At 38.4% G+C, this 13,388-nt stretch overlaps 2 protein-coding genes across 3 annotated transcripts in view; one reads left to right on the top strand and one right to left on the bottom strand.

Annotated features, from left to right (window-relative positions):
• ADIPOR2 (adiponectin receptor 2) overlaps positions 1 to 13,388 on the bottom strand; it is a 99,121-nt gene that overhangs the window by 75,756 nt on the left and 9,977 nt on the right. The gene's annotated exons all lie outside the window — the stretch shown is intronic.
• LOC106003846 (COP9 signalosome complex subunit 8-like) lies at positions 1,488 to 2,255 on the top strand. The gene has a single exon (XM_045071835.1). It carries the CDS (start codon positions 1,513 to 1,515, stop codon positions 2,125 to 2,127), a length of 615 nt encoding a protein of 204 aa, XP_044927770.1. The 5' UTR covers positions 1,488 to 1,512; the 3' UTR covers positions 2,128 to 2,255.

Here is a 13,388-nt window from a genome sequence, read left to right as displayed (position 1 = left end):
TCCTCCTCAGATTGCTAGGCCCCTCCTTCCCAATATCTAGAGTAAATACTCTCTTACTGAGTGAATTATTATGCTTACAATGTTTGTTGAAAAGGCTCATTTTCTTTCTTTTTTTTTTTTTCCCCAAGATTTTTATTTATTTATTTCACGGAGAGACAGGGAGAGAAGGAATACAGCAGGGGGAGTGGGAGAGGGAGAAGCAGGCTTTCAGCTGAGCAGGGAGCCTGATGTGGGGTTCGATCCCAGGACCCGGGACCATAACCTGAGCCGAAGTCAGATGCTTAACTGAGCCACCCAGGTGCCCCGAGACTCATTTTCTGTATAAAATCGTTTAAGCATACATTCCACTACTTTTCTTTTTAGAAAATACAATCTTGGGCGCCTGGGTGGCTGAGTCACCTAAGCATCTGCCTTCACCTCAGGTCCTAGGATTGAGCCCTGCATCAGGGTCCCTGCTCATTGGGGAGCCCCTCTCTCCCTCTGCCACTCCCCTTGTTCTCATTCTATCCCTGTCTAATAAATAAATAAAATGAAAGAAAAAGAAAATAAGAAATGAAGGAATGAAGGAAGGAAAAGAAAGAAAATACATTCTTGCAAACTAACTTGTCCATAGGCATAGACTTACTTTTGAAATTTGTTGTGGCTATGTTCCCAGAAAACGTAATAGAGTCTCTTATATAGATTATCAAATATGAAACTATATAACTACAGACGTACAACAGAGACTTGATCTCACCTGGTCTAGGAGCAGAGACTCAGGAGTCATTTATTTTGCTCTGCCAAAAGAGATGTTGAAGGTTTTATAGAGGAGGTTTGCCAATCACAATAAATGAAAGATATTCTGTACAAAGAAAAGAATATATACAAACAAGGACAGATTAGAGAACAAGGGACAGATTCAAGATATAAGAGGTAGAGAAAAAACATATGGATGACTGATTAAATAAAGATCAAACAATAGAAAATCAGATGACTCGGGTTTTTTGCTTAGGCTGAGTGTATTTAGAGGATGGCATTCACTGAGATGAAGGGATGATAAAGGCAAAATAATAAGGAACAATAATGAATTTGTTTGGGGGAACCTAGGTAGCTCAGTCCATTAAGCATGGGCCTTCAGTTCAGGTCATGCTCCCAAGGTTTGGGGATTCAGCCCTGCATCAGACTCCCTGCTGGGCAGGGTGCCTGCTTCTCCCTCTTCTTCTGCCATTCTCCCTGCTTGTTCGTACTTCCCTACAAACCCCCCATCCACAAATAAAGTCTTTTTTTTTTTTTTTTAGATTTTATTTATTTGACAGAGACAGACACAGCGAGAGAGGGAACACAAGCAGGAGTGGGAGAAGGAGGAGGCTTCCCACCGAGCAGGGAGTCCGATGCAGGGCTTGATCCCAGGACACTGGGATCATGACCTGAGCTGAAGGCAGACAACCATGTGCCACCCAGATGCCCCCACAAATAAAGTCTTTTAAAAAATAAATAAATAGGGGACCGGCCGGGAAGATACCAGTGGCGGTGATGGCGGAAAGTGCCTTTAGCTTCAAAAAGTTGCTCGATCAGTGCGAGAACCAGGAGCTCGAGGCTCCTGGAGGAATTGCTACTCCCCCAGTGTATGGTCAGCTGTTAGCTTTGTATCTGCTCCACAATGACATGAATAATACAAGATATCTTTGGAAACGGATACCACCTGCTATAAAATCTGCCAATTCTGAACTTGGGGGAATTTGGTCAGTAGGACAAAGAATCTGGCAGAGAGATTTCCCTGGGATCTATACAACCATCAACACACACCAGTGGTCTGAGACGATCCAGCCAATCATGGAAGCACTTAGAGACGCAACGAGGAGAAGAGCCTTCGCCCTGGTCTCACAAGCCTACACCTCCATCATCGCTGATGACTTCGCAGCCTTTGTCGGGCTCCCTGTGGAAGAGGCTGTGAAAGGTATATTAGAACAAGGATGGCAAGCCGACTCCACCACAAGAATGGTTATGCCCAAAAAGCCAGTTGCAGGGGCCCTGGATGCATCTTTTAACCGGTTTATTCCCTTATCAGAGCCTGCCCCAGTGCCCCCGATCCCCAACAAACAGCAGTTAGCCAGACTGACCGATTATGTGGCTTTCCTCGAAAACTGATACATCATTCTGAGTTCAAGATTCACCTTCGGAATCCTGTATACTGACAGATAGAGAAATGTAAAATTTTTATTTTCAATTTCTTGGACGGATGAAGCACCTCAGCATTCCTTACTGAGTATGTGATAAAATACATATATAAAGTATATTATATATATTTTGTCCTTAAACATTATGCGGAATAGTTGTTGAAGCAATTCTCCTTTTGTAATATTGGACAGTTTGAATGGAGCCCATCAGTATTACGCAGTTTATATTTCCTTTGTGACTTACAAAGTACAGCTCTCCTGCTTCGTGTAGTCAGTGGTTGTCAGCTGTTTGTCCCTCTGCTCCAGCGCACCACACACTCCCCTCTGCACCCATAGCTCATTACAGCGGTTCATTGCGGTTTGAGAAGGACAGTCCCTAGAGGCCGTCTCTGAGCTGCTGGGGACTCTGAGGCACCCCCCTTCAGAGAAGATGCTCTCCTTTCTCCTCACCTCCTGCACATCACTCCTATGGAAGGCTGAAGCGTAGCTGAGGAACCAAAGACCATTTCCTCAGTAAACCTGTTTGTGAACTGCAGATTTCTTCCTGATAGTGGGAGTACATCCATTGCTGACAGTGGAGGGCTTGCCATGAAAAGGCAACTATTTAAGACCTTCAGGTGACATATTCAATGTAATAATGTTCCCTTAAGAAGAAGGGAAACCTAGGGTGGAATGCATTCTACCGGCAAAGAAGCTATAACAATAAGTGATCCACTTTGTTCAACTATCCTGCGGCCTACTGATTGCTTCTGTTTATCCTTTGGTGTAAGTTCTACCTTTTGGAGAAATACTGAACAAGTCTTTCAGTTGTCGTGTGATGCCCTCTAAATATTGGGAGGTGTTCATTATATCTTCAGGTTAAAAGCCCCCCTTGTTTCATTTATTCTGCATTTGTTCAATAAATATTTAATTGCAAAATAAATAAATAAATAAATAAATTAAAAGAATGAATTTGTCTTTAGAAATGAAGTTTGAAGTGACAAATATTCAGTTCACATCAGGAAACACAAATCAAAAGGATATACTGGATATTACCAGTATAAAAAATGATACTGAAATAGTTACTAGCCTAACAGTAATCAAAATCCTTTAAGAACAGTAAAAAAAAAAGAAAGAAAGAAATCCTTCATTCCTCCTCCTCTCTTTCTTTCGTTTTATTTATTAGACAGAGACAGAATGAGAGAGAATAAGCAGCAGGAGCAACAGAAGGAGAGAGAGCCTCCCCGGTGAGCAGTGCCCAGGTGGCTCAGTGGGTTAAGGATCTGACTCTTAAACCTCAGTTCAGGTCTTGATCTCATGATTATTGAGTTCAAGCCCCGCACTAGGCTCCATGCTGGGTGCAGAACTTACATTTAAAAAAAAAAAAAAAAAAAGTTATATAAAAAAGTGAGGAGGGACAAAATTCCAAGCGAATACCAAATACTACATGATAAAGTCAGGACTAGAACCTAGACCTCTTGACTCCCAGTCAAATGTACTAAAACCAGGTTGCCTTCCTAATGGGAAAGCAATGGAAAATTTTAAATTCCCACCTCTTAGACATTACTTCATAAAGTTACTACATTGGTTAAAAGCACCACAATTACTTAAATGTACCTCAAAAGCAATTTTTTCTACCTGAAGAAATTGCTAAATTGTTTGACACTTCATCTCTAGTAATACTCTATTCTAGGAAAAAGTATTTTTAGAAAACCAATAGTTTGAGGCACCTGGGTGTCTCAGATGGTTAAGTGTCTGCCTTCCACTCAAGTCATGATCCCAGGGTCCTAGGCTCTGGCCCTGCATCAGGTTCCCTGCTCAGCGGGAAGCCTGCTTCTCCCTCTCCCTCTCCTGCTGCTTGTGTTCCCTCTCTGTGTCTCTGTCAATAAATAAACTCTTAAAAAAAAAAAAGAAAGAAAGAAAAGAAAACCAAGAGTTTGTATGTTTCATGAGGGCAGGGATTTGTTTCTTTCACTGCTGAAACCCCAAACTTCAAGACATATACAGTAGACATTCCATATAGGTTGCCTGAATAAATGAATGAATGAATGACCCATTCTCCAGGGGGGAAAAAAGGAAAAAAGTAAAGGAATTAAAATTATTTATATTTACTCATAGTTCAGTTGGGCTTGTCAAGATAGATTGTTATTAGTACAATGTATTACTTCACCTATTTTGTAATTTTGATTTTTATTTTGCCCTCAATTTTAAAAGAGCAGGCAAGATGTGGAAAACAGTATGGCAGTTCCACAAAAAAATTAAAAATAGAATTACTATATGATCTATCAATTCTATCTCTGTGTATATATGCAAAAGAATTGAAAACAGGGTCTGGAAGAGACATTTATACACTAGTGCATAACAGCATTGCTTACAACAGCTAATATATGGAAGCAACCCAAGCATCTATCAGTAGATGAGTCAATAATGGAATCCATACACACAATAAAATACTACTCAGTCTCGAGACTATGGACTCTGAAAAACAATCTGAGGGGAATGAAGTGGTGGGGGGGGTGGGAGGTTGGGGTACCAGGTGGTGGGTATTATAGAGGGCACAGATTCCATGGAGCACTGGGTGTGGTGCAAAAATAATGAATACTGTTATGCTGAAAATAAATAAATTTAGTTAAAAAAAATACTACTCAGTCTCAAAAAGGAAGGAAATTCTAGGGTGTCTGGGTGGGCTCAGTCAGTTGGCCAAGTGACTTGCTCTCAGCTCAGGTTGTGATCTCACGGTCATTTGAGCACTGCTTTGGACTCCACACTAGGCATGGAGCTTACTTTAAAAAAAAGAGAGAGCAAGCGAGCAAGCAGACAAGCCCAGCTCTACAGTTTTAAATGTAATACTCCACACCAGAAATTTCAATCCAAGGAGTGGATAATTATGCACACAGCTTCCAACAAACATGCATACCACAATGGTAATAGCCCCTGAATAATAAAAATAATTTCTAAAAAAAAAAAAAAGTCATCCATAATTTTACCAAATGATGATAATGATAATAAAAACAACAGTGATGGGGCACCCAGATGGTTCAGTGGGTTAAGGCCTCTGCCTTCAGCTCAGGTCATGATCCCAGGGTCTTGGGATCAAGCCCCACATCGGGCTCTCTGCTCAGCAAGGAGCCTGCTTCCACCTCTCTCTCTCTGTCCGCCTCTCTGCCTACTTTTGATCTCTGCCTGTCAAATGAATAAATAAAATCTTTAAAAAAAAAAATAGAAAATTAAAAAGTGACAAGTTCCTCAAAAAGCTGAAGAGAATTACAGTGATTCAGCAATTCCACTCCTAGATATATAGCCAAAATAACTGAAAACAGGGATTCAAACACCAATACTCCCAAGCACCAAAACATGGAAACTCTACTAGCATCCATGGATAGATGAATGGATAAACAAAATGTGGTATAAAAATACAATGACATATTAAGCTATTAATAATAACAAAAAAGAATGAAGTTCAGATTCATCCTACAGAATGATCACAGGTAAAATACAGGTTATCAGGGCTAGTAGGAGGGAGTAAAGGAGAGTTACTGCTAATGGTTAATTTTGTTTTAGGTGATACAAAAGTTTTGGGATACTGGTGATGACTACAAAACACTGTGAATGTATTTAATGCTACTGAAATGTAAACTTAAAAATGGTTAAAATGGTAAGCTTCATATGTGTATTTCATCGTAATAAGAAAAACAGTAATAGCAACTAAAGCTTATTTAGTGCTTTACTGTATGCCAAGCACAGTGTCTTTTAAATAATACCTAAGAATTAACTCAGTTAAAACCCTGTTAGATGGGTACCATCCCCACTTCAGAGATGAGGAAATAAAGCAAGACAGTGTGCATAACTAACATACAACTAGTAACTGGTAAGCTAGAATTTGAACCTAGTCAGTCTCACTCCTGGTATTCTTAACATATGCTACTTCTATAACTTTATTAATGAATGATTAATAAATACCAGCAAAGAAAAGCTCAATTCATTGATTCATTGATTCATGAAAAGAAGTAAAAAAATTTTTTAGAAGTCAAACTACCATTAAAAATTGGATGAGTAAAGAAAACAAATTTATTTCAAAAAATGTGCTCAGCTTAAAGCCCATAAAGTTCACAGCTTATGAAATTAAGAAAAAGGTACCAAATTAAAGTTTTAAGAACTGTGAAGTATGATAATCAAGGCTGCAATTCAGGAAAATATACTGCAGTACTACACTGCCTCTTTATCTAATAAACTTTTGATGAAAAAAATATATTCCAGAAAGTAAAGTTCACAAAGAACATGAAGTATAAATGTTGTGTAACCAGCAAGAAACACATGCTAGTATCCAGATGACCCCTTTCCCCCGATCACTGTACAATTTTTTAAGTATTAATATTGAGATCGACCACTTTCCTTGCCAGTTAGTATGAGAGAAATCTCCCATCCAAATTCTGGAACGACTTAAGCCAGTCATGGAACATACATCTAGTATTGTGATTGATAGTGATTAAAAAAGAAAGCAAAAAAAAAAAAAAAAAGCTAATGTTCAAAAGAAAATCTGGTACCTTTAACATCCTTGCTAGTCCCACTGACGAAATAAACTAATAAACTATCCCATCCTAGAAAAAAAAATCCCATTCCACCAACTGTTCAGATTTGTATCCACTATATTTCATTTCAACACTGAAGTTGGAAAGAAGAGGTAATGACGGATACAACATACCACTACTTCCATGTAGAACATTTTGTACCACTCTGGTTTCCAGTAAAGGAAAAGCATGAACTTGATATCAGAAATCTCATTAACCATGTACCAACTTCAAAGGCATACCTCAGAACGGAATGACAGACCACACAAGAATAGTTTACATATTCAACTTTCAAGTCACTGTGAAATTGGCTACTTTCACCTTAGAGGAAGCCAATCAAAATCCTGGAACCTATTTTGCAGCCCATCCTCTACCACTGAATAATCTGATAGTAGAACTAGAAAGTGATGGACAGTAGCTCTTTCTGCCCACACGTCCTGTCTACGTGCTTTAATAAAACCATTTTGCAAGAACAACAACAAAACAAAACAAAAAAACTAGAAAGTGATGCCACTAGGTTTCAACGATTATACCCTACTCACCGTGTCCAACTAATATAAAGAGATATTGCACTATTGGCCTTCAGAATGTGAAAATTTAATATCATAATTGTTAACAACCTCAAAGGTTCATAGCAGATAGGAAGTTAACTTGTAAAGAGTTAACAATCTCTACACTTCATATGTGGTTGTGAGAACTGAACAGGCTAATAGAGGCAAAACACCAAGTTTTAATTTAAACCATGCACTGTGCAGCAGTGATAGACTAGGATCACTAGTGAGAAAGCCTAGCCAAATAAACACACGCAGTAGTGGTAGTCATACTTGGAAGATTCTGAAGTTTCCAATCACAACAAACACTAATAAGAAGCATTAAAAAGCCACTTTAATATTATTTCATCCTTAATTTCTGCATTTCCCTTTGCCATTTTTTATTTGGAAGACAGTGTACCCACAGTATTAAAAAAATATATATAGCTAAGTATAAACTTAACTTTTAAAATAAATGGCTGAGGCCCTAGCTCATAATCGTATGATGGACTGGAAAAGTACAGAAATATAATTAAATAACCAATACCTAAACTTCTTCCATTAAGCAATATGAAGAATCAAACCAAATAAAAGATTTCAAAATATATGATGGCTTCAATTCTTTATATTACCAAGTGAAAATCATTCAATACATTTTTAAAGGTCTCAAAGGATGGGGATCTTCTATAAGTGTTTCTTTAAATGTTTAATAGTCCTTAAGTTCTAGAAATCAATTGTTATTTACAGTGAATGTCAAAAGACATCATCCATTTTTGTTCTCCACAATGGTAATATCCAACACTTTGCTGCAAATCCTTACTATTAATTCAACTTTGACTTATCCAGGTTAAATAATTCTTATTCAGGGGCACCTGGATGACTCATCCAGTTGATGCTGCAGTTTTAAGTTTGAGCTCCTGACTGGGTGTACAGACTGCTTAAAAATAAAAATCTTAAAAAAAAAAAAAAAGTAATTCTTATTCATTAAACTTTTCCATAAAGGATCCATTTTCTAATTTGTGATCATTTCCTGGAGACTTTACTAGAGTCTACACAAATTTTTCATATCCTATCTTGCATAAAAAGCTCAAAATTAGATACAATACTAATAAAATGTTTACATGATTACAATTATTACCATGTGATAGGTAACATATGCCCATAAAACATGATTATTTAAGCATCAAAGAGCATTCCTGTACTAAAGTTTCTGCTAAATTTCCTAACTATTGTTTGTATAATTTTATTAACTATAATGAATCAGTTTTTTGTTTTAAAAAGTAGCTACATTTGTATTCTGTTACCTACTGAAGTTTCTCAATTTACAAAAGAGGAAATCAAGAAAAGTAAAGTTCTCCCCAAGAATTCTGTGACAATTCACAGCTTAAAAAGAATTTTCACTTCTCTCACGTGTAATCTTTTCAAAAACTCTTAGATGGAACTTTGAACCAAATTCATAAAAGTTTAAAGGGCATTTTGGTATATCAAGAAGTACCCTGGTATAATACATACAAAGTAAGTGAATACAAATACAGATTCCACTGTCTTGTAAATTCCTCAACTATTGTAATTTTCCCAGACTAAAATCTCTGTTACAAGAGGAAAAATACCATTTACCTCAGTACTATGGAGATGACTGGGTAAGGTACATAAAAAACTTAAATCTTTAGAAAACACTCAAATAATAACTGCACCCAGGCAAATACAAAAACAAGACTCAAATCTAGGCCTTACTTGTAGATACAACTATTATTCTGCTTCCCTTCCACCAAACAATTTCTCAACGAGGAATCTACGTTGCCGTCTCCATTCGCCAACCTCACATTCTCATTCCACCCCTCACCTAATAGCTCTCTACAACCTATCTTCTATTCCCACTGAGGCCACACTTACCAAGGTCATCCTTGGGTCATCTTTCTCACCAAATGTAGCAGATATAAATCAGTGATTGCCAAATATTTATCTCTCACTTAACTCCATAACCTATAATTACTACAATCTATCAACAAGTATAAAATTTCTACACAGATGTCTAACTGGCACCTCAAACTTAACAAAACAGAGCTCATGATTTCCCACAAAACCTCTCTAGATTTACCCATTTCAGTAAACTGAACTCTCAGCCTTCTATTTGCTTAAGTCCTAGGATTCCTCTGGCTGGTCCTAATTCAATTAACAAGTCCTACCAATTCAGTCTTCAAAATAGGGCCCAGGGGCGCCTGTGTGGCTCAGTCGTTAAGTGTCGGCCTTCATCTCAGGTCATGATCCCAGGGTCCTAGGATGGAGCCCCACATCATGCTCTCTGCTCAGCGGGAACCCTGCTCCTCCCTCTCCCACTCCCGATACTTGTGTTCCCTCTCTCACTGTGTCTGTCAAATAAATAAATAAAATCTTAAAAAAAAAAAAAAAAAAAAGAAAGAAAGAAAAAAACAGGTCCCAAATCCACCCATTTCTCTCCTCTACTACTTTCTGGTTCAAGCTAGAAAATAAAATCTCTCTCACCTGTCCTAAATACAATAGCCTATAAAGGTCTCCTTGGTTCAATTTTCGATACCCAACTACCACCACTCCTTATCCTCAGAATCCAGAATCCACTCCTCACACAGCAATCACAGTGATCTTTATGGAAAGGTACTCCCTTGCTTTGAGCCTTCCAAAAATTTTTTTTTAAGATTTTATTTATTTATTTGACAGAGATCACAAACAGGCAGAGAGGGGGTGGGGGGGCAGGCTCCCAGCTGAGCAAAAAGCCGGATGCAGGGCTCAATCCCAGGACCCTAAGATCACGACCTGAGCCAAAAGCAGAGGCTTTAACCCAATGAGCCACCCAGCACTCCCCAGTAACTTTCCTTTATAACTAGGAAACCCTTACTCTGTCTTACAAAACTTTAAATGACTTACCCCCTACCTCTGACCTCATCTGATACCACTCTCCCCCTTGCACGCTACATTCCAGCCACACTGACCGCTCCTCCAAACACTCCAAAAGCTCAAACGGCTTTATGTCACCTGGTTTCCCAGCCCAGAATGCACACCCCTCTGATAATCACCCACTACAAGCTCCCTCTTCACAGGCTGATCTCAACTTCATGGTCACTTACTCAAAGAATCCTTTTCTGTCGGCAAAATCTGAAGTACCTCCTAACTCAACTCATTCCTTATCACATGACCTTTTAATCTCTTTTACAGCAGTTGTCCATGATTTTTTGTTTGTTTATTAGTGACTTTTTTCCACTGGAATAAAAGCTTCTGAAAGAGACAGTGCCTTCTTTACTCCTATATTCCCAGCACCTAAGATAGCAACTGGCACACAGTACCTATATTCAATCAAGTATTAGCCAAATAAATGAATGGGGAATTACTGCTCACACTTCATAAGCTCAGAAGCAGAAATTAATTTCCCTGACCTCCCCAGGCTCCTGACACTAACTCCTTTATTCTTCTCACTTATTAATGTTCTTATTAGAGTACCTGTCACAATTTATTGCATTTACCTGTTTACATGCCTGTCCTTCCCCTCCTGAACAGTGAAACTTCTTAGGGTCAGGAAGCCTTTAGAATCCATTTTTGAATCACAACACCAAGCATGGTTTGGATCCAAAGTGGGAGCTCAAAAACCTTTGCTGAATATAGAGGAGAACAGCTAACATGCACTTGAGTACTTACTACATGCAAAGAACATTTCCCATGAATTATCTTTAATCTTTACAATAATCCTGGGAGACACGTAAAATTATTTCCTAAATTTTGCAAATGACAAAACACTCAGCGAAGTTAGAAATAACTTGCCTAAGTTAACTATATTTGTAAGTGGCAAACTAATCTACCTAATCAACTAACACCCAAGTCAATGCTCTTATCCACAGCCCTGTTTCCATGAACAATAAGCTGTACTCAAATAAATGCACAATACTACTTAAGTATCAAAACCAGGAGTTTCAATACCAATAATACATCATACTTAACAATGCTGAAAATACCATGAAACAGTCAAAAACTAGGGAAGAACACAGAGCCTTGCTACATACTGGAAGCAATAAAGCAATTGATCAAAACTGGAATTCTTCCCTAAACACTCAGAACATTTCTGAGTAGAAAAATGTCAATAAAACAAAACTGGTAACTGAAAAAGGAAGAGATAAAATGGGAAAAGTTCCCAACATATGTTACTGATACAGCCCTTAAGAAAATTGTACAGTTGATAACTGAGAAGAGGCAATACCTCAATTTTTAAGACAGGCATTCTCAAGCCTTCATGTTCATAACATAGTAACTGTTATAAGCACATGTCAAATCTGTTTTTTAAAAAATACTGGGGATATACAAACACAGGCAACACTTTGTAACATTTACACTTTTTTTTTTTTTCCCCCTGGCATGTGGGCCAACTTTTAAGTAAAATCACATGGAACCTGTTTTAACTGCCACATCCTACCCGCCAATCTTCTTGAGGAAAAAAAAAGACAAATATCACCTGAAGCACAGTTGTGGGAAAAGCCAGTGGAGCTGACCACACAACTGGTCTCTTGTTATGCCTAATACAAATCTTTTTTTTTTTTTTAAAGATTTTATTTATTTATTTGACAGAGAGAGAGAGATCCCAAGTAGGCAGAGAGGCAGACAGTGAGAAAGGGGGACACAGGCTTCCTGCTGAGCAGAGAGCTGGATCCGGGGCTGGATCCCAGGACCCCTAAGATCATGACCTGAGCCGAAGGCAGATGCTTAACTGACTGAGCCACCCAGGCACACTATATACACTGTCTTGTTATATAAAGTTAAGGTAGAGAAAAGCTTTTTAAGAAAATCATAACAGAAAATACACTTAAAGTACTGTACCATAAAAAAATTCAACCATAATGATACCTGCACAGTTCGAGGGTCAGCCGTATTCTGTATTTCAAGTATCAAGATGTCAGTCGAGGGGCACCTGGATGGCTCAGTTCATTAAGTGTCTGCCTTCGGCTCAGGTCATGATTCAAGGATCCTAGGATCCATCAGGTTCCCTGCTCAGGAAGGAGCCTGCTTCTCCTTCTCCTCCCTATTCATGCTCTCTGTCACTCTCTCTGCTCTCCCTCAAATAAATAAATCAATCTTAAAAAAAAAAAAAAATCAACTGAACACCTGCTTATCTAGCTTCCAAAGTCTGTGGATGTTTACCAGCAATGCAAAAACCAGCCATCTGTTTCCTCACCAAAATGTAGCCTCAAACTATCTGCAACCCAGCTTCTTAGAAAAGTGGTTGAGAGAAATGACATTTGGGTGAAATCTACAAAAATGTGCTCTGTTTCCATCTACTCCTGTAAGTTATACCTCTGAATCAAGTAATCACCGAATCACATTAGTCTTGCACAGAAGTCACAAACTTGAACATGTGAAGCAGCCTGAGGAAAGGCAAAAAGGCTGTTACTGTGCTGAACCAAAATCTGCTTAAAAGATTAACAATTCAAATTTTAAAACACACTGTTAAACAGCGCTGTAGTCAATTGGCTATACATATAAAAAATTAAATTACATTCTTGCCTCCTGCCTCACACCATACACACACAAAAAAACTTTTCTCCAGGCAGAATCAAGACCTAAATGTTAAAAAATCATCATAATAATAATTTTTCTTAAAGATTTTACTTACTTATGAAAGAGAGTATCTGAGGCAGACCCCACACTGAGCTAAGGGCCCAACACAGGGCTCTATTCCACAACCTCAAGATCACAACCTAAGCCAAAACCAAAACCAAGAGTCAGATGCTTAACCAAATGAGCCATCCAAGGGCCCCTTCAAAAACTTTTAGAAAAAAATTGGGGGGGGCGCCTGATTGGCGCAGTCATTAAGTGTCTGCCTTCAGCTCTGGTCATGATGCCAGCATCCTGGGATGGAGCCTGCATTGGGCTCCCTGCTCAGGAGGAAGCCTGCTTCTCTCCCTCTCCCACTCCCCTTGCCTTCTTGGATCCCCTCTCTCGCTGTCTCTGTCAAATAAACAAATCTTTAAAAAAAGAAAAAAATTTGGAGACTCTTAATGACCTTGAGGTAGATTTCTTAAGACACAAAAGACACAAATGAATAAGGAAAATAGTGATACATTTAATAATCACTCTATTTAACCATGTAAACAGTTAACTGATAAACCACATACACTAGAAGAAAATATTTGCAATTC

The sequence above is a fragment of the Mustela putorius genome, unplaced genomic scaffold, assembly GCF_011764305.1.
Source record: "Mustela putorius furo isolate JIRA1106 unplaced genomic scaffold, ASM1176430v1.1 tig00003988_pilon_pilon_pilon, whole genome shotgun sequence".
In the NCBI taxonomy this organism is placed as follows: domain Eukaryota; kingdom Metazoa; phylum Chordata; class Mammalia; order Carnivora; family Mustelidae; genus Mustela; species Mustela putorius.
The sequence above is the reverse complement of the archived record's forward strand: the minus strand, read 5'-3'. Positions and strand labels throughout refer to the sequence as shown.

Excerpts from the sequence above, each read along its gene's own strand:
- LOC106003846 (XM_045071835.1), top strand. The coding sequence starts at position 1,513 with ATGGCGGAAAGTGCCTTTAGCTTCAAAAAGTTGCTCGATCAGTGCGAG.